General features: G+C 44.4%; 1 protein-coding gene across 2 annotated transcripts in view; it reads left to right on the forward strand.

Moving 5' to 3' along the window:
• Positions 1 to 463: 463 nt before the first annotated feature.
• Positions 464 to 26,859, forward strand: part of SHROOM4 (shroom family member 4) — a 227,025-nt gene continuing 200,629 nt past the window's right edge. For both annotated transcript variants that reach the window (XM_078065309.1, XM_078065312.1), the window contains exon 1: positions 464 to 804. In XM_078065309.1, the coding sequence (XP_077921435.1) occupies positions 688 to 804 (117 nt within the window). In that variant the 5' untranslated portion in view covers positions 464 to 687. The remainder of the gene's footprint in view (positions 805 to 26,859) is intronic.

The raw sequence follows: 26,859 nt of genomic DNA on the forward strand, positions 1-26,859 counted from the left end.
AGCCTGCACACACAGCCCCACTGTGTTCGCTGGCCTGCTTTGCTTTACTTTCCATCCCTCTAGGCAAGGTCCACAAATTAGCAGCCTTGTAACCCTCCCAGGACCCGGTTTGGGGACCTTCAGAAGAAAAAGGCAGTCAGAGAAACATGAACGCGCTAATCGGGAAGCCAGCGTTTCAGCCCACTCGGCCACGCGGGCTATCCACACTAACGACTTTCACCTCCCCTCGCCTCGGCTGGCTGGAGGGGCGGGGAACCCGGCCGTAAGGAGGAGGACCAAAGGGGGGGGAGCAGCTTGAATGAAACAATGTAACAATTGATGTGAGGCCTTGCCTCGCGCCCGCTCCCCAGCGATCCTATAGGCGAGGTCCCACTGACTGCCCCTCCTCATTGCTCCGTTTTCTTGTCCATTACGCCCTATCCCTCCGCCTCTCCTTCTTTCTTTTCTTTTCTCTCTCTTTTTTTTTTTCCTTCTCCTTTCCCCCCCTCTCTCCCCCTTTCTCCAGCTCCGTGTCATTTCCTCCTCGCGCTCGCCCGCTGCCCGAGCGTCTCCAGCCGGGAGAGTAGGCGGAGCAGGGCGGTGCGGGGTGGCGTAGCGCTGGAGGGCGATGGTGGCGGAGCTGCTGGGGGCGGAGGCAACGTAGCCCCCGCGGAAAAGGAGCCCCGCGGCGCCTGAGCCGAGCCGAGGATGGAGAACCGGCCTGGGTCCTTCCAGTACGTCCCTGTGCAGCTGCAAGGGGGGGCGCCCTGGGGCTTCACCCTTAAGGGGGGTCTGGAACACTGCGAACCGCTCACGGTGTCTAAGGTAAGAACTGGCGCCTCTGTCCCAGCGGTGCCCGACTTTGAATGGGCAAGCGGGTGCGCAGGCTTGCCGCGGGACGCGGCCCTCCGACCGACTTTGAAACTTGGTCCGGGCTGGGGGTGAAAGCCCTCCTGTGGAGCATTAGCGGAACGGAGGGGTCTTGCCACCAGCCCGGGCGCAGACACCCATGACGGGTGGCGGGAGCACGGGATGGGAGCATTGCTGGCCCGGGGCTAAGAGCCCTGCGCGCACACACTCGGGAGGCTCTGGGGGGCAGTTTTTTGCTCCCCCACGTCGGGGCGGCTGCGCCCCTCAGTTTGAGCTGGAGGAAGTGGTGGCTGTTGGGGGTTTCTCCTTGGAAGTTCCCGCGCCCCTGCGGGACAGACAGCGCCGCTTGGCAGCTCTCTTAGCAGCGTTGGCCCCTCCGCCGAGCAGCGGGTCGTGCCGCCGGGGCAGGTTGCAGGGCGAGGGTCTGGTGTGGGAACGGAGATGAGGCACTGGTGGCTTTCGTCAGCCTCACTTCCCACGGCCGGACGCGCGCACATCCATTCAGCTGGCGAGGCGTTGCTCCTGCCGGTTCGGCTCGGCCTTTCCCTCCCTCCGGAGTCCTGCCCCAGCGCCGGCGAGATTTCCTGCACGTTGAGAAGTGTGGAGGAAACTTTTGCGCCATGGAGCGCAGCTGTGCTGGAGCTGCGGCTGCCGCCGCCAGGGTTTGTTTGTTTTAGGAGGCTGTGATCTGCTGGAAGCCAAGTTGCCGCCGAGGACAGGGTAGAGGAGCTCTCCGGAGTGCTCCAGAACCCCCCAAACGAGCCGTCCCCAGTAGGGGTGAGGGGGTGTGGGGGCCGCGGGGGCTGTTACCGGGAAGAGAGATTTGTAGGGCCAATCACCTTGAGGCGCCAGATTGCCAAGGGAAGGAACTTCACGAACTTCATCCCGTTTTGTTTTTTGGTTTTTGTTTCTCTTAAATGCTCAAATCTGAAAAGCTCTTTTCCTTCCAACCCACTCAAATAGCAGTTGAGGTTGTAGATGTGGGTTTGGGCTAGAGATAGAAAGATGTGGCTTCTCAGCAGGGAACAAATGTCACTATTTTTTTGGCTTTGTAAGGGAGGTCACGTCTCAGCAGGAGGTGGCCAATGCCCTACCACCCCCCCCCAACCTGTGCTCATTTCCCCCTTGCATTGGACGTGCTGGTTAACTTGTAGTGGAGAGGTCCTTCAGGCCTTGGGGCCCACACTCTTAGCCACCGTGGGGTATTGCCATGGGGTGTACCAATCAGCTTGAGCAGTCTCAGGTACCTGAGGCAAAACTTTGAGGAGCTGTCGGGGAAACCTGGGATCTTTGGCCTCCCCAAACGCCAATAACCAGCCCATATCTCCATCCGGCTCTCTCTTCCCCACACTGGTCATGTATTTCGAACCAGCCTGAGATGCCTTTGTCACCCACTGTCACATCCCCTCTTAAAGCACTCTCCCTCCAATATTCTATGGAGGGAGTTAATAAGCTTTTTTCGAAAAACCAAAGAAAACAAGAACACTCTCGAACAACCATTTTGGGGAGGGGAATCCTGACCTTCAGGAATTTCTTCTAATCAGACTCCTCTCTTCCCTCTTTCCACCAACGTCAGAATGGGCTATGCACCCCTCAGTAGTCTGGCAGTTCCTCCCTTTCTTTTTTCTCCTTACACCACCCACAGAATTTCCACAGTTTGCCCGGACAACCTATCTTGGAGAGGTCATTTTTCACCTCTGCCCAGGGCTGAACCATCCTGAGAAGCGCCCCAGAGAGTGCTTACTGCTATGGCCCTGGATTGTTTTGTGAGCCAGTGCTGAGCATAGCGGGGGGTGTTACTAAGTATGGGGCAGCCAGCAATTTGTGGTCTGGCTGGGGGATTATTTGAGGGTAGATGAGGGTTTCCTTGGCCAAGCTGTTGAGGAAGTGACTCGTGTGTTGAGAGGCAGGGTGCCTTTTAATGATTCCCTTTCCGCTGAACACACAGTTGACCCCTATTATAGGAAAACTCATTATTACACACATTTGGATATGCAGGGGTAAAATCATTTATCCCATCCCTCCCAACTAGCCTGGCACCTTACAGTAAAAGCCAGTTGTATATAACCTGGTTAGCCCCAACATTATATAAAGGGGCCATAGTATTTTTTTTTTTTTAAGTGCAATGATTGCCTGTTTTTTTTTCTTGCCAAGACATGCTGTGGCATAGTTCATTAGTCCCCTTTTCATTTTTCTAACTTAGTTTTGTTTCCCCTTATGCTTCAGAACAATACAGTTTTCTTCTCAAAAATAACCTCAGTCGGCACACACTGGTGCGGATGGGATGGAAGGCCGTAGAAAGAGAATTGTATTGGCAGATGGGAACCTTGGGTTCTAGTCCTTGCTCTGCCGCTCATTAGCTTTGGGATCCTGAGTGCATCACTTACCCTCCCTGGGCTTAGGTGTCCCCATGTCTATAAGGAGGTTCGAGTGGGGGGTCTTCAAATAAGACTATGACAGCCCAGTTGGCAATCTTTTATGCTAGCTCTGGCCCTTTCCTCCTCCCAAGGGTTGTGGACTGAAGAAGGTGAGGCTTTGTTCCACTTGTGTACAGTGTTACTGTTTATACGGTGTTTCCATATCCCTTATTTCGTTAGCCTCTTCCAGCCACCCTGTGAGGCAGTCAGGGAAGGTTGTGGAGAAGTGGATGGAAAACCTGAGGCCACCATGCGGTGAGTGGCTTGTCTAGGTCTGCCACACAGTGAGTCAGTGGGAGGCTCCAAGTCTATCCTATTTTCTACTACTTGGAGAGTTTCTTGATTCTTCTGGTAGTACTGCCGTTTGTGAAGGGGCATGGGGCAGGGCCATTCAGGGGTATATCTAGTCTTGACAGCTCCCCCAGTGACTCTTCCCATGCCAGCGTGTGGTTCCACAGTAGGTGAGGAACTGGGTTGTGGACACTCCTTGCTGAAGTCTGGGCTCAGGGGTAGGAGAGGACTGTTTTAGTGCCTCCAAATCACTGTGATGATCTCAGGTCAGGCAGAGAGAGAGGTAAGGTGCAAGAACCATGGTGGGAAATGCTGGAGAACCTCCTTTGGTGTCATGGAAAAAAAAACCAGTTGGGGTCTGGTGTGGCGTACATGCTTGGAGATAGCTTGTGGAGACATCTCGGGAGTGGAGGGATTTGAGAAAGGGTGATTAGTGGGAAAAGATCGCCTAGAGTGTGAAAGGCCATCTCATATTTGTCATGGGAGAACCTTTGGACCGGGAAACGATCAGGTTGGGAAATGGTCGATGCCTACTGGCTCCTGTGATTTCCTTGAATGTGGGGAATTCAGTTGCCCAAGTTTTAGGAGACTGGTGTAGTCTTCTCACAATTCAGTGAGAAAGAAAGAGGAAATGTTTGAAAAAAATAAACCTGCTATTGATTATCCCAAGTGTTAAGGGATGGCTTATGATTTCCCTATGCATTGTGATGTTTCCAAAGAAACATAACCCACAAGGGACTTGGGCCCATGACCTTGGTGTTATTAATTCCTTTGGTTAGCGTCTTATACTACCTCATTGGCCCAGGAGGCCTGTTTGGATAAAGTGGAGATTCTCTTCTAATCATATTTATCTGATTTGCTACCTAGGGGTCCCCCTCTGCAGTGTAGACAGTCATCCATGAAGTTGGCTCCCTGTACTGGAAAAGATCTTCTATGGGGATGGGTGACCTTTCCAAGGTTCTGGCAGCAATAATTCTGCATCAAAGAGGAATTCTCAGAGGCCTCAGAGATTCAAAGTGTATCCTCTTGTGGCACGTGTGTGTGTGTGTGTGTGTGTGTGAGGTAGATAGAAAGACAGACAGACAGACAGACATATGGACAGACCGACAGAGACAAGAGTTATTGACCTGTAGCGTGACGTTCCTATACTGATTGTGAGTCTTTGGAAATGTGTCCTGAGGTTGGCTGAGGGTGGGGAAAAGAAGGGGTGGAGACCAGTGGGGACGCAGGAGAAGGAGAAAAATTGGGGCGGAGAAGACAGGCTTATCCTACATATTTGCCCTATTCCTGGCCCATTTTTCGTGGCAGTCTCCATCAGGCACAGTGAAGCAAGTGGGGGCTAGTTACTGCCCTGGAACAAAGTAGGGTGGGGTGGGGGAGTAGCTTGGAGGAGAAGGAAATTTCACCTCTTCCACTGACTGTGCATTGCTGTTGCTATATCATTTTACCCTCTCTAGACCCAAATGTCTATTTGCTACATGGGGGTGGGCATACCTGTCCCATCTTCATTATCAAAGATGATGTGAGAATGAACTGGGAAAACTCTCATACTGTTTGCCATCTTTAGCCTAGGAAGATGGCAGGGCATGCTCTTTAAGTTGTTTTTAGCTCCCTCCCCACCGCACCCCCCCCCATCCCCACCACGACCTTATTTCTAGAAGAAGCACACAAAGAGGCAGTTGAGATTTCAAGAGGACGTGGGTTAAGTCAGATTGAGGCCGTCTTGTGGCTGGCAGTAAATTTGGCTGCGAGTTTGAGTTCTTGCTGGAATATGAGAGCCAGCAGTTCCTATGAAGGCTTCATAGTTGTGTTACGGGCTGGGCCCACCCTAGACCAGAGCTTGACATTCACAAAGGGACCTTCATGGGGCGTGCTTCTTGGGAGCTTAGTCCAGCCTGGGTACGTACATGAATCCCCTCTTCATCTGCCTCTAGAATCAGCAAAGGTATCGAGGGCCTCAGTCCCCCAACTCTCCCAGAGAGTAGAAGGCATTTGGAGACCTGGAGTAGGAATCCATCCAGAAAGCCACAAAGAAGGTTGGAGGGAGGTAGAGCAAGAAGGGCAGGTGGTATGTCTGGTAACTCTTGGCTGAGCTTTGGGTACACACTATTTCGGGGCCTGCTGGGCTGTCATAATACACCTGGTACCCTATTGAGATCCACACATGTGCTCCCTAAAGTGAAAAAGGCCAAGCCTGTTAGAGGATTTTCCCCTCTCCAAAACCTCAGACAAAGAAAATAATTCAACTCCAGCTGGAAGACACTTGAGCGTTGTCCCTTTAAAAAAAAAAAATGAAAATGATTTCCCCTTTTGCTCTCCCCAACCCCCTCCCAGGAATTTCTTTTTTTAAGAGGAAAGAGAGACTCGGGCTTGAGATTGGAGTTTATGGAGTGATTTATCTAGAGGGAACATCACAGTTTTTGTAGTTAGGCTTCTTCAGAACCAGGGGGGAAAAAGATGCTGACCCATCTGAGGAAAGTGAATCACTTCCCCACTCCCATCAGGCACCAAAGGACAGCCTTGCCTCAGGGCTGCTAATCTAATGCTGCTCTTGGAGGAGGCCTAGAATCACAGATTCTCAGAGTCAAGAGGGCCTTTTGGAGGTCACCTGGTCTTAATCTTAACCAGTCCATTTGCCTTCTATCTAGTAGCTCTGAGCTGGTTGTCCTGTGCTCATGTGGGGAGTTCACGCCCTTCTTAGCCAGTCCATTTCCTGGTTGGAAAGTTTTGACTGTAGACGACTTTTTCATATGTTGAGTGGCAATCATCATCCCTCTGCCTTCTATCCATGGGTCCTAGCCCTACCTTCTGGGACCACACAAAACAAGAATGCTTTCTCCTTGTCAGATCCAAAGACACAGACTATGCCCCCTCGTCTCACTTTTCTAGGCTAAAGAGCCCTAGCAATTTCAGCTATTCCTTACTGGCATCTGAGCTCCAGCCTCCTCTCCTTTTTCCTCCTCCCACTCTGGATGTGCTCTAGCCTGTCCCTGTTCCTCTTGAGTTATGGAGCCCGCAGCTGAATACAATAACTGAGAAGAGTCTGACCAAGGTTGAGTAGGACCCTTCTTTAAAAAAAAAAAAAAAATACGGCTGAAGACCACTTTGGCTCTTTCTGTTATGTCCATGCCGTACAAAGACCCTGTGTCAAGCAGAACCTTTTAGTGGGTGAGCTTTGCTGCTGCTAAGCCATACCTGGCAAAGGCCTCTACATAGGCATCTGAGACAGCCATGTAATAGATTTGGGAGGGACACATTTCATCTCTTACTGTTTCTTTAGAGTTGCCCTGGCCCTACGCCTAGCCCAGGCTAGTGTTGAGAGAAGTGTTCTAAGGGAGATGAGAGAGAGGATACAAGCTCTGACCTCAAGGAACATACATGTTTATATGAAAAGTTACAGAGAAGGAAGTTGTATAATAGAAGAAGGAAGTGGCGTTTAATGAAGAGTGTCCAAATCAGAACTTGAGAACATCAGATTTATTTTATTTTTTATCAGGTTTTGGCTTGGAATTTGTAGGAATAACCTCTCTGAGCTGAATTTTCTCCTTCTGAGAAAAGTCGGTATCTCCAAGATTGGAGATGCTGCCTATGTGACATATAGTCTCCAACTTACAGAGCCCCTACGTAGGAATTTAGTGGTCCGCGTCGCAACTCCCTGTCAGATATTCATCTCCCTGCATAGCGCCATGGGCATGGAGTGCAAAGCTCCTGCTGTTGCTGCCATCCCTGGGTTCTGAGGTCTTCTGTCTATAAGAGAAGAGTCACTTCTGCATGAGGCCTTGCACCCACAGCCTTGTCTCCGCAGGCCCCTCACATCCACCAGTTTGTCACCTAGGTTGGGCAAATATTTTTTCCTGCTCCTAAAGCCCTGATCCGGGACTATATTGGAATGGAGCTTAATCCTCATTATTATGGAAGGATGAGAGGCCTAGAGATGAGACAGTGGAAGGCTAGGACACATGTCTTTCTGACACAGTGTTTTTGATAGTAGCTAGGTTCACAGCAGTTCCAGAGAGGGTGATTTAAAGATTCTATTTATTTGTCAGAGAGAGACAGAGAGAGAGCACAAGCAGGGGGAGCGGCAGGCTGAGGGAGAAGCAGGCTCCCCACTGGGCAAGGAGCCCAGGACCCTGGGATCATGACCCGAGCCGAAGGCAGATGCCTAGCCGACTGAGCCACCCAGGCGCCCCGGAGGGGCCTATTTAATCCATGGGGTATGACTGATGAAATTACAGAACCTGACCACCATTGATAATACTCTGCCTACAGGAAACTATCCAAAGCTCCAAGCTGTTTATTTACAAAAAGGATTCTTGGAGAACAATTTATTCATGAGCTAGGGGCAAGTGCTCTAGAATCTCTGTTACACAGACCTGGGTGGGTTTGAGGTTTCTACTACTATCAGCGCCCAGTGTGTTCCTATTCCTGATGCTGGGACCAGAGGCGTGTACACAGTGTATTTATGGTTCAACTTATCTCCGAAATTGAACCCCAGGCTTACCTGTTACCTTGCAACCAGCGATTGCTTACGTTGGTACCTAGATCACTTTCACTTAATTTCTGTGCAGCCAGTATTTTTGTCTCCTGGCGCTCTCCTGAAAAATTCCTTTCAGACAGACTTCAACTAAGTCACTAATGAATAAGTTGAGATCTTTCTTTTTCCTGGCTAAAGACTGTGTTCCAAGGACCAGGATGGGGTAGAGGTTCATCTCCTTACGGCCCTTTGCCACATCCAGTGTAAACAGGCCGAGTGGAAAGATTGTCTTAGGAATTAGTTTTGCAAGGGTTGATCTGTTCTTCCTCACATCACCCTGGCATGTTTACTTGGGCACATAGCCATCCTGGTTGGGCACTAAAGTTGCAAAGATCAAGATGACTTGGTTTCTCCAAGTGACTAACCCCTCCCCTTTGACTTCACCTCCACTCCCTCCTCATTCAGCGTAAGTCTATGACTATACTGGGTCACAGAGTGAGCACTGCCTAGTAGCAGCAGACACATTTTCCGGGCATCCAGGCTGCCCTTCTTTCCTGTCCAGTCTTTGCTTCCCAGCCCCCAGCCATCAGCACCAGTTGCTTGAGGCCTACGTTTTGGACGGGCTCATTCAAGTGCCATGGCCTCTTTGTTCATTCATTGGCTGCTCTGCCCTCTGTCCAAAACCCAACTTTTTTTCTTCTTTGGTCACAGAGGGCCCTTCTAGTCTGCTGTACCAACTTTGTCCCTCTTGGCTCAGCCGTGCTTCCGGTGGGGCGGGGGGGGGGGGTTGCTGGCTGGCGGCGCACGCGGGGGTAAGAGAAGCTCACAGAGTTAAGGTTGATAAAGTTTGAAGACACTCAGCAAATTGATAGCTGGATCAGAGGGATAGTTTCTCACCCTGTGTCTCTCTCTATCCTGTTTCAGTGGAGGACTGGCCGTTTGTCACCTTGCTGATACCCTTTTGTCCACTTGCAGAGTAATCTTGGCATGCTGCTTCAGCTCTCTGTACCCTCCTGTTTCTTCTCAGACTCTCTGTGGGGCGAGCCTCTGCTTTATTGAAGGGTTGTGAAGGGCTCCAGGATCCTTGCCTGGTCTGGGCCGTGGAAGTGTGAAGGCCGACCGACAGCAGGCCGTTATTACTGTGCGCTGACGTTCTCCACACTACGGCTTCCTACCTTCCCAGAAGTGGCCGTTTCCTGGTATGTTCTCAGGGATGGCATGTGGCATGGTCTGTTAACTTTCACTCAGGTCTTTTAATGTTACATCTGTGAGGAATGCGAGAGGTGGGACTAATTTGACAAGATCAAGGGTTAAGCCCAGTGATGGACAGACCCTTTGTGGCGTCTTCTGCCCCCCACCCTAATGCCGCTCAGCAGATTCCCAGCTGTAGGCTAGGCTCTCGTCCTGAGCCTCTGGCAGGGAAGTTTTGAATGGTTCTCCTATACTGCTTTTCACGGTCCATCAGAAATTGATTTTTTCTTTTGGGGATGGGGGTTGGGGGTGATATGAGGTAGACCTGGGAGTAAAGCTGGTTCAACTAGTTCTTCTGGAAAGGGGTTAGAGTCTCATGGCTGCAGCCCCGTCTTTGCTTCTGAGAAGATGACAAGCTAAAGCCTTGTCTTTGTTGAGCTGCCTTGCTGTTTTCCATTTCTTTTGGCTTGTGTTTGATGTAAGTAAAAGCTCCCGTGAAAACTTCTGCAGGTAGGCAGCTTTTGATGGCATCTTATCTGACTGAGAGGGTGAGTGATGACATCTTGGAGCCTCAGAGGTGAGTAACAAGGTCTTGATTCTCATGTTCTTTGGAGGGCTTGACTGAGAGTTTGGAGCTCTGTGTTAATTTGAGTTTGCAGTCAGGAAGTATCAAGACAACAGGCTGAAAAGTGGACCAGGGGAGGCCCTGGATACTCCACCGGCGTGCGTGTGCCTCCCTGGGTGGAGGCCGTGTAGTTTGGTTGGATCTCAACAACCTCTTGAACCCAAAGGGGAGTCAAGGCCTAGACATGGTGCACCAAGAGAGGTAATAGACCCGCTGTGTCACAAATCCTTCTGCTTCTAGGTGTTCTACATGTTTTTCCATTTAATTTTTGCAGTAACTCTTTGAGGTAGATACTGATGTCTCCATTGTGCAGATGAGGGGACCGAGGCTCGGGGAAGTGAAGTAATAGAGTCTAAGACACACCATAAGTGGAAAAGCTGACACTGAAATTCACTTCTGTCTGACTCCAAATCCCAGAGTCTTTCCATGATACCGTGTTTACATAGGTGAATGGACGAAAGAGAAAGAAAAAAGAACTGGATAAGAATATGAGGCTGGGGGGAGGTGTTGGGGGAAAGAAATGAAATAGAGAAATTAGAAATGAAAGAGAAAAATGAGCAGGGGTGGGGGAGAGAGGGAGAGAGAAAGGGAGGGAGAAAGAAATGAGAGAAATGTAATTTTGTGCAAAAACCAACAACATTACCAACACATGCCCCTCGGGGATCAGGGTGAAAGGCAGGATTCTGTTCTGTTTTGTTTTAAAGCTCAAATCAGGGGTAAGGGGTACAGGCTTGTATTCAGAAGGCCTGAAGTTCAGCCTTTGCTTTGCCACTCAAGTTGTGTATCCTTGGGCAAGTCATTTCCCCGTGTCTCACTTTCCTCTTTTGCAAAATGAAAATAGTAAAACTCACACTTTTTTTCCAAGAGGGAGGGAGATGGATTTTATCCTTTATCTCATATAAATACTAGATGCGTATGTGATTTAAGAAAGAAAAAGCATTCCACAGGTGTCTCTTATTAAACAAAAATTCTCCTAAGAGAATTTTGAACTTAAAAAGTGAATTGTATGCAGCTATGGAATCTTTGGGAAGATGCAAAGTGGCAGGACACCTTTAATGGGATGTCTTCTGCTGCCAGAAGTTGGAAGACCAGACATGATTTCTGGCTAATGTCTGAACAGCCAGCAATTTGAAAGTCTGTGCTAAACCTTGTTTGGCTCCTACCTAAGAGCTCTCAGCTAAGCCTCCAATCAATCAATCAGTCAATCAACCAACCAGTCAACACGTTATTTGTTGAGTACTTTGTAAAGTGCCTAGCTCTAAACGAGAGAATACAAGAGATAGCCACCGCAGAAGATCTGTCCCCTGGAAGGGACAGTTTTGTTGAGGAGAGCCACTACTGCAAGCTCAGGAAACAAAAACCTTTAAGTGCCAAAACCATGGGATAGGATCTAAGACCAACATTTATTCAGTGGAAAGAGATTTCACTGTGGGCTGATGTGGTCAGGGAGCTTTGTGGAAAAGGGAAGAAGAATTGGAGCTAGGCCTTGTGGGATAGAAAGGATTTAGGTAGGTTAGGGAGGAAGAAAGGCATTCATTCCAGTTAGTATACATGCTATGTGTCCTAAAGACACAGACAGGAGACTGAGGTCAGTTTGCTCACCCCACGGTGAACTAACAACGTGAGCTCCCCAAGGACAGAGTGTGTGTTGTTTGTTCATTTATTCACCACCTGTTCACTCATTCATTAAATTTATTGAGTGTTTCTTCTAGGAACTGAGCTAGTCTTCCTATAGCCTATGAAACCAGCTCAGAGCTCCATAAAGGTCATTTGTATTTCTTTTCTAGGAAATACTTTCATGGTGCATACCCCGGGCCAGACAGTGGCTTTCCAATTTAACGCTTAGGAACTCTTATCAATACCATTCTACAGATGAGAAAACTGAGGCATAGAGAGGTTAGTTAACTTGCCCAATGTCATACTGTTTGTGTGGTGAGATAAATGAGTCAATGGAGATCTGCTGGACTGTTGCAGATTGGTGGAATGTAAAGGTGAATGGATTCAAGCCAGTTATTCTGAAGAACCCAGAAAACTGGGCTATAGAATAGATTCGGATTGGAAGTGTGTAGCCATTTTGTTGTTTTGGAGGATCAGAGTTAATGTATTAAAGGTAAAGCACTTGGCAGAGGACCAGCCACCTAAGCGTTTGAATGAAGAAAGACCAAAACTGAACAATACAGAGGGACATTTCAAGGGAATCAGCCATCTTAGCGATGTGCTGTTGTTATACATTAGCAAGTTGCCAGAGGTTAGTGGTAATACACACCATTTGGATCTGAAGAAATGAAGGAGAGGTGGGGGTTAGAGATGAATCCAGTATAACTAAGCTAGAAGTCTCAAATTGGTGATGGGGATTAGGAGGGCCATCCAATTTTTGTTCAGTTTTGGGTCTTCCAAGACCCAGGTGTCTGTAGGCCTAGCCAGTTAAGAAGTTCCATAGACAGTTTGGGAAAAAAAAAAAAAAGAAAGAAAGAATTTATTTATTTAAGGCCCCTGATCAGTTAAAACAGCAAATCGTTATTTTAGCAACGTAATGGTTAACATAGACAATTTACCAATCTGCTGATTGTTTTGGAAATTAGTTAATTGCCAGACAATCTCATGCTCCAACAGACATTGGAACAGGCCTGCATTGTTATTTAATGGGCTTTTCTGGTCATAGCTTTGTCTTATCTCCTCCGATCTGTGGGATGCCTGGTCACCTGAGGTGTTACTGGCCGGACTTCCTCCTGTCTAACTTCGGACTTTCAAGTGATGGGAAAGTCCACAAATCAAACAAACAAAAAATAGAAGAAACTGTCAAAACGCCAAACTTCAGACATGAAGCTTGAAATGTTAAAAGGTTTGAGGCTGTTAAAAAACATCAGTTGACTTGCCAAGAGGTTTAAGGATTGTTTTCTCTATATGAAAAACAGAATGTGGAGACATAGTAAAGCAAACCTCAAACCTCTGGAGTTTCAAGTCTGTATTGCATTTTTGTTGTTAGCAGTTTTATATTCTGCAGAGTGTAATGTTATTAACCTGTGAATATTATCATTCTTAATATTTCTACAGTAGTATTGGTCATTAAATGTGACCTTCGAAAAAGCATTGTTAAGCTTGCTGGTATGATTCGACTGCCTTCAGTCATGTCCTTACCATACTCTCATCCTGATTCTTATGTTAAAATAAGGAAGACAGGGACGCCTGGCTGGCTCAGTCGGTTAAGCGTCTGCCTTCGGCTTACATCATGATCCCAGGGTCCTGGGATCTAGTCTCACATCTTCTCCCTCTGCCTGCCGCTCCCCCTGCTTGTGTTCCCTCTCTCTCTCTCTCTCTGGCAAATAAATAAATAAAATCTTTAAAAAAAAGTAAGGAGGAAATGGAGTGTTGCTTCAAAAACTCATTTACTGCAAATCTGGCTAGAAAACGCCACTTTATTATTAAGAGACTTCTGCCAATTTAGAGTGATTATTTGACCCAAACCCTAGCCCTGAGGCTATGTATACTTTCGTGAAATTCTCAGGAAAGGTTAATTTTGTGTGCATATGGGCCTGACCCATCCGTCTTCTGCCTCATCTTTCCCGAGATTTGCTTCCAAGATCCATTACTTTTGTGTAGTGCTACCCACTTTTCTGCATGGTGAAGAACTAAAAGTCAGAATGTTTCAAAGATGCTTGTGCTCCAGAACTTGGTCTGCTCCCTCTCTCCCTCCCTTCTTCCCTCCCTCCATGTAGACGGAACTCACTTCCTGCTAAGGGCCAGTGGGCACATGGGTTATTTTACCTAACTCTTCTGTCAAGGTGAAATAGCTTATAATTTATATTTGAAGTTGACTTGAGTATCTAGCTGCTGGGGGGTATTTTTGTGAAAAAGACTACTTGAGTGCCCTGGCTTTTACAAGAGCCAGCTTGCTTATGAGTTCTGGTAGGAAGAAGATACTCTCCCCCTTCTGGATGTAAAGGGTTAAATATGTAATTTTCATATTTTCCTGTGCTTTGGCTGGAGAAATGTGCAGTGTTCTGAAACCTGCCCAGGCCCTGCACATACTGTATCTGCTTAAGGAGGGTTTTTGGCTCTTGGCCCTTCTCAGCTGCATTAGGGTTCAGGTTACATCCAGCCACTAATAAAAGCCAAAAGAATTAAGCATCAGGGAGAGTTAATTCCCACTGCTAAGACCCAGGTGGGGCCCTTCCACCTCCCATCCCGACTTCTAGGCTGGAGCCCTACTTTAGGGCTGAGCTCTAGTCTAAGCCTATAAGTGACAGTGATCTGGAACAGGCCCCAGAAAAGCACTTGACAATCAGGTTTTGCCCTATGTTGGCAGTTCTCTCCTGCCTCTCTCTCTCTCTCTCCCTCTCTCCCTCTCTCCCTGCCCCCTCTTTTCTGGTGGGATTGTATACGAGACCAGTGACCCTGGGGAGCCAAGCCACCCAATGCTATCACAGACATGGAAATGCTGTATCATAGTTCCTTTCTTCTAAGCTGGAAGACTTGGATGGATGAAGCTTCGACTTTTTACTTCTACTCCAGGCCCTGACCCAACTTCAGTACAACATTAGGAGTCTCACTCAGAATAAGAAATGCCATTCATATCTCACCCAACTTAAAAGAGATGCATAGTAATGAGCTCTGAATTAGTGAGCTCAGACAGAGGGCAGCTTTGAAGGAGGATCTTGCAAGAGCTGGGACAGGCAGGAAGAAGCCTCCTTCTGGAACAACTATACTAATGTAGTGGCCTCCCTAGTGGTTTCCATCCTTTTGATCATTCCCCTCCCCCACTTAAAGTTATTTAATGGTTCCCTGCTACCTGTAAAATGGAGCCCAAACTACTTTAGCTTGGTGTGTGGACCATTCTCCATCTGGCTCTAGTCTTACTTGTAACATTCCTTCCAGGACCCAGGTTTTCAGGCAGGATAGTTTCCTCTCTGCCCCACAAACACACTGGGGAAACTCTGGCCTCTAAATTCCCCATCCTGATGTTCCTCGAGTGCCTTGGCTTTTCTCTCCTCATCTCTGTCCCTTCCATTTGGGCCTAACCTTCAAGCCCTCGCTCTCAGCCACAAGGGCATCGTCTCAGTCTGCTCCTGATGGAAGTCATCTCGCCCTCTTTGGAATGCTGGAGCTCTGATTTTCCAGTAGAAACCTGTGGGTACCTTGGCTGCCTTGTATCTGGCTTGCTGGGCCGAAATCTTCTGGTGGACAAAGGTTGAATCTTCTGTATCTTCATCATCATCCTCAGCACAGAGCACAAAATAGTCTCTCCACAATGGTTTGCTGGAGGAGTCAAGCACAAATTTTGTACTCAATAATTGGTCATTTTCCCCTTTCCACTTCCAATCCCAAATTCAAAAGAGGAGATGACTGCAAGAGCTGGATATACTAGCCAAGTGTTCTAGTCTTTCGGTGATACCTAGTGAACAGGGTGAGCCTTGAATGACACACACACACGCGCGTGTGTGTGTGTGTGTGTGTGTGTGTGAGAGAGCTAGGGACGGGGGGAGCACAGAGAAGGAAATGGTAGTGCAGGTGGGAGTTGAGAAGGCTCCCCGATGCAACCTTGGATGAGAGGGACGATGATGGCAGTGGGGGCTGGGGGTGGTTACCTGCTTGTCTCCGAGCTGCCTGGAGTTTGGTTTGCAACAGCGGGGTTTCTTGCTGCTGCAGCTCTTGTGTGTGAGCCGTGCTCCTGAGGCTTGCCTGTGAGAGAGGCCTGCTGGCTGATGATCACAGCATCGCCCTTGCTGTTGGGCAGTGCTGTTTTGCTGTGTGCTTGGGGAAGGCCGAGTGTGAGTCTTCCGTCTGTCTCAAGGGTTTCACTGCTTCAGCCCAAAGGAGGGAGATTCACGTGAACAAACTGTGTGTGTGTGTTTCCACTTTGGCTGAAGCAAGCCCGAACGTGTTCTGTCTGACTAGCCTTGGATGTGAGTCATCGTCTGGTGTTTATACCCAGTGCCTTAAGTGTCCTCACTATTTGACCATGACATTCCTTTTCTCACTATTTTATTCAAAGCTGAAAATGTTGAAAAGGGCCCAGAAGAACCATCTCTGTTCTCCTTCCTAATGGGGTCTAATCTAATTGGTGGCTGTCTCTGTGGAAGTCCATTAGGTCATGTCAGGGCACTAAAGGGAACAGACTGAAGCTCATAGTGGCAGTACTGTGACAGTTGAAAAGACACACTGTGGGGCCTTCTCTTGGTTCGTTCCTGCCCAGACTACTGCTGCAGAGTTTGAATCACTGGAGCCAACTTTAGGAACAGTGCTCAAGGGGACCCCAGGAAGTGTTTGTCCTTATCAGGATCACATAGTAAGCCTGAAAGGAATACACCCAGTCTGAGAAAGTCTGAGAGGCGATGATTCAGCCTTCGAAGGCATTGGTGGAAGAAGCAGAGAACGGTAGCTCGCTCCTTACTGCTCTTTCTGTTAACGTCCTTCCGAAGCTGAAAGTTTTGTTTTGGAAGCATGCTCCTAGAATGTGGGAATGGTAAGGCCCATCGGGGCACTGTTGTTATCAAAGGGACAGAGCTTCAGAGAGGAAGGACATGACTGCTAGTATGGTCATTTGGAGGCCAGGCAGCCAGTAAATCATTTGAGAATGAATTAAAAGTTCAAAGGGCAGGAGGGAATTCTTTGGGAGACCTTATAGGTGCTTGAAAAATCAAAGGGATAGCTGATGTGCTTTTATTTACTTATTTATTTTTTGAGTGCTGGTTTGAAGGGACAAGGGAATGGCAGTGCACAGTAGGAAATTGGCATTGCTGTTTTTGTGTGCTTAGGAGCCTCAACTCTGGGCTCAGACGATGAAAGTCACCATAACTAAATGCCAATTATGTTCTGGGAGTTTTAGATGCATAATCTCTGATCTTTTCATCACTACTGTAAATTAGGTGATAGTATTTCTCTTTTACAGATGACCAAAAAAAAAAAAAAAAAAGGCTCGGAGGGGCCAAACAACATTCTCAAAGTAACAGCTCTACCTGACCCCAAATCCTAAGCTTGTCCCACTATACTTTGGAATTTTGTGTCAAAATCCTCTTTTTGTGCCTCTCATGTTTTCTTTCTTTTTTCTTTTAAAGATTTTCTTATTTATTATTTTTGAGAGAGAGCGCACAGGGAGGGAGGGGCAGAAGGAGAGGGAGAGAGAGAATCTCAAGCAGACTCTGTGCTGAGCACAGAGCCCAACACGGGGCTTGATCTCACAACCCCGAGATCATGACCTGAGCCAAAATCAAGAGTCAGACGCTCAACCAACTGAGCCACCCAGGCGCCCCTCACATTCTCTTTCTTATACTAATATTAACTATTCCTTTGACCATGTTCTTTGTGCCACAGCATTAGAGAAAAGCCCGCTCATTCCCAAGCTTTCCTAGGAAGCTTGTTAAATACAGCTGACCCTTGAACAAAATGGGCTTGAATTATGTGGGACCACTTATACGAGGATTTTTTTCAATAAATATATATACACAGTACTGTAAATGTATTTTTCTCTTCCATATGATTTTCTTAATAACATTCTTTTCTCTAGCTTACTTTATTGTAAGAATACAATATATAATACACATAATATACACGATATATGTTCATTTACTGTTTATGTTATTGGAAGGCTTCCAGTCAACAGTAGGCTATTAGTAGTTAGTTTTGAGGGAGTCAGAAGTTATACACAGATTTTTGATCGTGCAGGGGTTCGGTGCCCCTAACCCTCATGTTGGATTAGACTCAGGATTGCATAATCTAATGTATGAGCTGTACTTAGTAGTGTCCTTATTCTAAGATGCAGAAATTGAAGCTGAGGGTTCAGTAACTTTCTAAAATTCATGGGACCAGTAGGTGGTAGAGCTGGTATTCAAAATTCAGTTTATCACATTTTATTATTTTTTAAAGATTTTATTTATTTGACAGAGAGAGCACAAGCAGGGGGAACGGCAGGCAGAGGAAGAGGGAGAAGCAGGTTCCCCCCTGAGCAGGGACCCCTGTGGGACTCAATCCCACGACCCTGAGATCATGACCTTAGCCAAAGGCGGACGCTTAACCGACTGAGCCACCCAGGCACCCCTGGTTTATCACATATTAGAGTGCTTGTTCTTCCCAATGTCCCTGTTGACTCTTACCCTGGGATGGGGGGAATTGATAAACAAAAAATCCAACTCGATCCTCTTGGCCCCTACAAAACCTACCTGTCTTAACCTGCCCTCATTGCCACCAAATTTTGTTAAGTGAGGAGTGGCCTGCCTTCCTGCTTGCCTTCCATCCTTCCCTCCTTCCTTCCTTCCCTCCTTCCCCTCTTCCTAACACAGTTTATTTGTTTAAGTTGTTATTTTGGGGATAGGTGATAAATGTTCATGGAACAAAATTACAATTATATAGGTGGGCAACCAGTTCTTAACCCCTAATTTTTCTTCCCGGAGGCAACCATTGTTACCAATTCCTCCTTTACCCTCCCATGCGTTATATATATATAAGTGTGTAGCATATGCTTGAATACTTGCACACTCTGTTTCTATTTCCTCACAGCCTGTGTATTCCTTGATCCTCTCCAATCTGGCTTCTATTCAGGTCTTCGCAAGGGCCAGATTTACTGGCCTTTTCATTGTTGTCATCCTCCTTGTCTTCTTTACACAACTGTTTTATATTTCAAATTGTGTGTTGAATAGATAACCTAGTCCTATGGTTCAAAAGCCAGTTAGTATGAAAAGGTAGACAGAGAATAGTGTCCTGCTCTTCGTTGTCCTTCATTGGCCCAGGATTCACCACCCCCTACTGTGCTTAGATTTTTTTTTTTTAATGCATCTTTCCAGAGTCTCTCTATACACACACAGACAAATCTGATATGGATTCTTTATCTTGCTTTTTACACATATTAAAGCAATCTTCTGCTCTTCTCTTTTACTTACGTATACTGGAGATCTTTCTTTGTCAGTATGTACAAGGCTGCTTCATTTTTTAACAGCGATATTATATTGATTTATTTAACCAATCTTTAGTATCGCTAGTCATTGTTTCCAAGGTACCATTCTGGTGTTATCCAAGCCCTGCGGCCAGCATGGCTTCTGTGGTGCTGAACTATCTTGTTTCTCTACCCTCTCTCACTGTTTCTCTGTTCTCCTTTGTGACTCAGCTGCCTCTCCCATCCCCATCTTGTGGGCATCCCTCAAGGCTCAGAGAGCAGCCCCCTGCTTGCTCTCTTTGCCTTTCTCCAGTCTCTCTCTCTCTCTGCCTCTCTCTCCTGTTTCCCTCAAGAAAGAACACTAATGAGATCTCATGACTCCCAAATCTCTCACCTTCACCTTTCCATCAGGGCTCTAGGCTCTTCAGTCGTCTGATGGACAATGTCTATTTGAATTATTTTTCAATCTCAAACCCCAGTATGTCTAAAATGGAACTTGTTATCTTCCCTTTGCCAAACAGGCTCTGCCCTTAGCCTTCTGCCTCCCACTAAACTAGTGTTGAAATCTTGGAGTCACACTGCTTATTCATCCCCTATATCCAATCAATTACCACCCCTGTGGTGTTTCTTCCTTCAAAATAGCCCTCGTGTCTACTCCTTTCCTTTCAATTCCTGCTACTTCCCCCCTTTTCAAATCTCATATTACTTTATTTCTGGATTTCTGGATTCCTGGCCGGCTCGCCTGCCTCTAGGCTCACCCCTTTTAAATTTACCCTGTAAGTCACTTCCTCAATCTGAGAATTTTAGTTTTCCTGTCTGTACAACGAGGAAGCTGGACCGACTGGTTGATTTCTGCAGTCCTTTCCAGCTCTGACATTCTAGGCCGGTAGTCTTCCTAAACAGTGTGTTCCCAACTCCCGCCATTGCTACCCCTGCACTTCCCTCTCTTACTTGAATAGTTGCTATGGCTCCATGCTCCTAGTTGTGCCTTGCACAAGTCTTCCCTAGTTTCTTTCTCCTAAACCAACTTACAGTTGAAAGGAATCTTAGAGGCCATTCAGTTTGGCCAGCACTGCCCTACTGCCTGACTACCATTTATGACACCCTTGAATTTGGTTGACCAGGCTGTGCTTGAACCCTTCCTTCGATGGTAACAACTCTCTCATAAGCCAGCCCTTTGCATTGCCAGGTAGCTAGAGTTGTTATAAATCTACCACAAACTGACACCAATTTGTCTGTCTTTGTGACACTCTGTTATTCAAAGCTTCCTTCGTGTCGATTTAAGTACCGACCACTCAAGTCCATAATATGACTCCTACCTTCTCTTCCACCCTTAAATCCTGGATATTTCCTTGGCACTTCATCCAAATAAAAAATGTCTAACATTGATTGAGCACTTACTGGATGTCAGACACTGTTCGAAGGCATTTTACATGTATTACCTCATTTAATCCACACAGTAACCGTATAAGCTTCTATTATTCTTCCCCATTTTACAGAGGAGGAAAATGAGGCATATGGAAATCCAAATGATTTACCGTGTCTTGTAGCTAGTACAAGGTAGTGCTAGGATTTTAATCCAGAAAGGCTGTCTCAAGAGCCTATGTCCATGATCCCTGCCATATACTATCAGCCCCAAATGTGAAAACTCAGTTTCCTAAACATGCCTGGTGCTTCGTTGATCATCTTCCCTTAACACCTTTGTAGTCCTATCTACCTGACTAAATCCTGTCTATTCGTTGAGACCCATCACAAATTATACTTCTTTCTGGTTCCATTCTACCCTGTCTTCTATCCTTCCATTCTTTCCCTTACCTTACAGAATCATTACAGCTTTCTCCACCTCTCCTCCAGAGCTCATCATGTTCTTTCTAATGAGTAGTGTGAACTTGTTTTAGATCTCTCACAAAGTAGATTTCTTTTCATATTTTGAGTTTGCATGAATCTTTTCTTTCTGAATCTGGCTTCTTTCCTAGGCCCTAAATTTCATTTCCAGCATTGCCCTGTGGTTTGCCCATGTGTACCCGGGTACCATCAGTTGACAGGGACAAAAACCAAACAGTTCAAGCATTGCTATCCATAATAATATAATTTATATTATATTGTGTACATTATATACTTACTACTTTTATATTTATTATATATTATAATTATGTATACTTATATATTTAAATGTAATTATATTTATAATAAATATATTTTAATATATCTTATAAATGTGTATTTATGCATGTGTAAATATATTTTTAAATATATAAATATATGTATATAACTTAACTCAGGAGCTGAATGAGGAACAACCTAAAAATGAAGGAGAAATTTTATTAGAGCCTCTATCCCCAATCTGACTGCCTTAATATTTATGACTTCTCATCTCCCCTTTCTCTTGCCCTTAACATTTATTGCTATGCTCTCTAAAAACTGGTATAAATTTTGCTTACTTATATCAATGGATGGGTGGATGGCTAGATACTTCACATTTAAATCTAGAGATTGTGAATTTGTGTGTGTGTGTGTGTGTGTGTGTGTGTGTGTGAGGGTGTGTAGGAGGGTGGGGGAGTAGGTGGTAGTGGTTGGGGGGGTGATTGGATGTTTGGAGGTAGGTGGTTCTTTGGGAATGGAAAGGTTCCTCATCTTCTGTGCTAAGAAAAACCCTTTTATTGTTTTTCCCCAGCTTTATCGAGGTATGATTGACAAGTAAAATTGTACATATTTAAAGTGTACAGTGTGATGATTTGATATATGTATACTTTTCTAGTGAGAACCCTTAGGATCTACTCTTGGCAAATTTCAAGTGTATAATATAGTATTATTAACTATAGTCACCATGCTGTACATTAGCTCCTCAGAACTTAGTCATCGTATAACTGAAAAATTTGAACCCTTTAACCGACATCTCCCCATTTTCCCTGCCCCTGTCAATGACCATCATTCTACTCTTTGTTTTTATGAGTTCAACTTTCCTTCCTTTTTTATTTTTTTAGATTCCACATATAAGTAATACCACACAGTATTTGTCTTTCTGTGTCTGGCTTATTTCCTTTAACATAATGTCCTCCAGGTTCATCTGTATTGTCACAAATGGCAAGATTTCCTTCTTTTTATAGCTTAATAATATTCCAGTGTATGTGTGTGTGTCTGTATCTGTGATAGTTCTCTCTCTCCATATATATATGATATATGATCATGTCATCTGCCACAGAGATAATTTTACTTCATTTCCAATTTGGATGTCTTTTATTTCTTTTTCTTGCCTACTAGCTCTGGCTAGGAGTTCCAGTGCTATGTGGAATAGAATTCTCAAGAGTGGGCTTCCTCATCACGTTCCTGATCTTAGAGGAAAAGCTTTTAGCTTAATGTTTATTACTTCTCATTTTCCCTCTCCCTTGACCTTAACATTTATTGCTGCACTCTCTACAAACTAATATGAATTTTGCTTTCTTACATAGATGGATGGATAGATACCTCACCACCTGACCTAGAGATTGTGAATTTGTGTGTGTGTGTGTGTGTGTGTGTGTGTGTATGCATGAGAGAGAGAGACAGAAAGACAGAGATGTGGTGGTGGTGGTGGTGGTGGTGCTTGGGTGGTTGGGGAGTGGTTCTTTTGGAGTAGAAGGGTTCCTAGTCTTCTGTGCTAAGAAAGACCTTTTAAAATGCTACAATCCTACAGAACTTGTCCCCCTTCCTTTCTCTCTCCTTTCTCTCCTCTTCTCTATTTCCTCCCTTCTTTTGGTAGTGATTGTGGTTTCCCATTTGTATTTTGTAAATGATTTCCATCTGAAGTTTCCAAGCTCTTTGGTTGAGTGAGATATGCTTATCTAGCATGTCAGACAAGAACATGATTTACTACCCAGACAGACAGACAAATTCAATGGGTAACACATTGTTCTCTAAAGGATCATGATACTGTTGCTAATTCCCTGTGTGTACCAATTTAATTACATTTCAGAAGTCAGAAAAATTTAAGTAGTTCCAGTTGCAGTGTTACAGTTCACTAAGCATTAACTATAAATCACTAGTGGGTACTTTAAAAAAAATCTGTTGATGGATTGGCTGGTATTTTACATGAGTATAAGCCACCTACCTAAGGGTCTCTAAGTTGGTTTTGTGGAGTAAAAATGTGCTCTTGATCTCTCCCTGGCCCCATAATATCTTTGTCAACCCCCCCTCCATCCCATACACCTTTCACTGGGCCCCCTTTTTTCTCCCTTCATATATTTCATCAGACTCTAAGGGAGTTATAGACTGGTTGTGATTATTACTGAACCATATGGGAACCACACGTCTTATTTTTTTCTTCTTCTATGTTCTTGAATAATGGTTATGTCTTCTTAAATGATTTAAAAAAAACAAGGCTAGTTTTTAACTATTGAAAAACTTATTACCAAGTAGCCCTGCCTTAATTTCATCATCTCATAAAGGCAAAGTTAATAGCCCCTCTTTTTTCTTTCAGCTAACACCTGAAATCTGTTCTACAGGAGGGGGATACCAGTTACTGCAATATACATTAGTGTGCAGCCTTCATGACCCCTTATTGTTTTTACTAACAATCTTTTGGATTAGAAGGGTCTGGGAGTCATTATTTAGTCTCTTTTTCCAGAATGAACTGTGCATACTGTGTAAAGTTTGACTACAAAATAAGAATACTGATTTTTATTTGCTTGGGAAATCAGTCCCTGTTTTACAGACATATTCACTATGGTGTTGAGGCAAAGTTGAATTAATTTTATATTTTATAGCTTTATTGAAATATAATTGATGTCTTATACATATATAACTGCATATACAATTTCATGAGCTTTGACGATGCCTGTGAAACCATCATCACAATAAAGATAATAAACCTATCCATCACCCCAAAAGCTTCTTTGTACCCCTTTACAATCCACCCCTACAATCCCCAGATAACCACTGATATATCTGCTTTTCTATTGCTATAGATTAGTTTGCATTTTCTGGAATTTTATATCAATAGAGTAACATGCTATTATACATATAACAATATAATATTATTATATCTTTCGTTCAGCATATGTATTTTTACATTTGTTCACACTCTTCATGTATCAACAGTTTGTTCCTTGTTATTGTTGAGTGATATTCCATTGCATGGATGTACCAAGTTTGCTTATCTATTCAGTTATTGTTTAACATTTGGATTGTTTCTGGCTATTAAGAACAGTTTTGACTATTATGAATAAAACTGCTATGAACATTATAAGTCTGTGTGTGAACATATACTTTGATTTTTCTTGGTTAAATCTACAAGTGAAATGACTGGGTCATATTGTAGGTATATCTTTATCATTTTTAAAGGCTGCCAAATTATTTTCCAAAGTGGTTGTAAATATCTTACACCAGCAGTATAAGAGAGTTTCTTTCCTCGACATCCTCACCAATACTTATTATGGTCAGTTTTTAAAAAATTTCAGTGATGCTAGTAGGTCTGTATTGGTATTTTTTTGTGCTTTTTAGTTTATATTTTTCTGATGACTAGTGATGTTGAGCACCTTTTCATGTGCTTATTTACCATACGTATTATCTTCTTTAGTGAAGTATCTACTTAAATATTTTGTCCATTTTTATTTGTTTTTGTCTTCTAATATTGAGGTATAAGAGTTCTTTATATATTCTAGATACAAGTCCTTTGTTGGATATATGTGACTTGCAAACATTTTCTCCCAGTCTGGGCTTGTCTTTCCATTTCTTAACAGCATCTTTTGAAAAGTAAAAGGTTTTAATTTTGATGAAATCCAACGTAATGACTTATTTTATAGTTTCATCTTTTTGTGTCCTTTTTAAGAAATATTTGCCTTACCCAAGGTAACTATGATTTTTCTCCTGTATATTCTTCTGGAAGTTATGTAGTTTTAGCTCTTGCACTTGGGTCTAGGATCCATTTTGGGTCAATTTTTGTATGTTGTGTGAGGTAAGGACCAAGGTTTTTTTGTTTGCCCTTTTTTTTTTTTTTTGCTTATTTGTCTGTTTTGCATATGAACATTCAATTGTTCCAGCACCATTTGTTGAAAAAACTATCCTTTTTTCATTTAATTGCTTTGGCACCTTTGTCAAAATTCAATTGACCCTATACACATGGGTCTATTTTTGAACACTCTGTTATGTATCATTGACCTATATGTTTATCTTTATGCCAAAATCTCATTGTTGTGATTACTGTATCTTTATAATATCTTGAGATCAAGTAGGGTAAGCCCTCCAACTTTGTTCTTTTTCAAAAGCGTTTTGGCTATTCTTAGTTGTTTGAATTTTCATACAAAGTTTAAAATCAACTTGTCAATTTCTATTTAAAAAGCCTGCTGGGATTTTGATTGAGGTTACGCTGTGTCTGTAGATCAATCTGGAGAGAGTTAACACCTTAACAGTACTGACTCTTCTTATCTAGGAACAAAGTATATATCTCTATTTATTTAGATCTTCTTTAGTTTATCTCAGCCATGTTTTGTACTTTCAGTCTACAGCTTCTTAGACATCTTGGGTCAACTTTATCTCTAAGTATTTCATATTTGTGATGCTTTCATAAGTGGTTTATATTTTAAAATTTCACTTTTTGATTGTTGATTGCTAGTATATAAAAATATGATTGATTTATGTCTATTGGTTTTTGGGTCCTGCAGCCATACTAATCTCACTTAGTAGTTCTAGTAGCCTTTACATAGATTCCTTAGAATTTTTCACCTAGCTGATCATATGGTCTATGAATAAAGATGACTTCACTTCCTTTCCAATTCATATCCAAACTTGGTTTTAACCAGCAGTGTGTAGGTTAGATGTATTATGTAACTTCTCTTAAACTTCCATTTCCTCCTCGATAATAAGGGGATCTTAATAAGAGTACCTGCTCATAGGGTTATTGTGAGGACTCAATAAGGTAATGTAAATAATGTTACAGTACAGGACTTGGTAGAATATATGGCCCCTAAATGCTCATCTTCTGGGTCCTCCTCCTATTTCACAAAGTCAACATCCATAGTAAGGGATGCCCTCCAAACATTAATTTCCTTTTGAATATCTATCATCAATGAATTTATCCAAACCTTAAAAAAAACCCACATTTATATTGTCAGGCTGTTCTAAACTTTAGGGAGTGATGTGTTTTATTGGTATACTAATTGTATGAAGTTTGAATTGTATGACATATGGTAAGACTTCATTTTATTTGTTGTAAATTTACCATTGTTAAGCCTTTTTCTGGGCCTTCTCTAGCTTGATGCTATTGTCCCTGAGATGTGGTGACCAGACCTGCACACAGTATCCCAGGTGAAGGCAAACCAAGAAGAATAAATTGGGGGCAGGGTGAGGTGAGGGAGTGAGGGAAGGGAGCATCTTCTTTTGTATTCTGTTCCTGACAGGCCTAGACCAATTATTATTTTCACTAACACAGCAAACTAAACTGGTGTCTTCAGGAGACAGTCTACAGTGATTTCCAGATCCCTTTCCTTGTTCAGAGCTGATAGCTTGGCATTCACATTCCCAGAGGCTGAACCCTATACTAAAAAAGAAAAATATATTACCTTGTCCCTGTTGAGACTGTATCTGGAGTAGCTAGGAGGTCTCTTGGTCTCCTGGCATGCAAGTATGGGTAGCCAGGATCAGACAAAAGCCTTCTTGAAAGTGTCCAAACTCCCCACCTCCCATTGCACTCCCATCTCTGCTCTTCTAACCAAGAGCACTCACTGGAAATATATGCATATTTATAGAACTGCCTGCCAATATTCCCTGCCTGCCCCAACCTGCAGTGGGCTTCAGCTCTATTTACATGACCAGTGTGGAGCAAAATAAGGATTTTGGTTTGGAAAAATGAAGATAAGATGCTTATACCACACTGTCCTTTCATGTTTGCCTTCTGTTATAATCCTGGTCTATCTTAAAACCTAAAGATCAAAATGAAGGAAATTTTTGCAGCTTAACTTGGTATAGTTTGACGATTCTTGTGCCAGAGAAGAGAACACACCCAGATCATTTCAAATTAACTCTGATAGTTGGAGGGGGTGGGGTGGGGGTGGAAATGAGGGAAGGAGGATGGTGCGCAGGCATAAGTTTCATTTGCGACTTTACTGTGGGGAGGACAAGAGGAATCCGAGTAGCCTGGCTATTTAAATTGCCCCCAGTGCTTTTGTACCTA

The sequence above is a fragment of the Halichoerus grypus genome, chromosome X (genome assembly GCF_964656455.1).
Source record: "Halichoerus grypus chromosome X, mHalGry1.hap1.1, whole genome shotgun sequence".
Lineage (NCBI taxonomy): Eukaryota > Metazoa > Chordata > Mammalia > Carnivora > Phocidae > Halichoerus > Halichoerus grypus.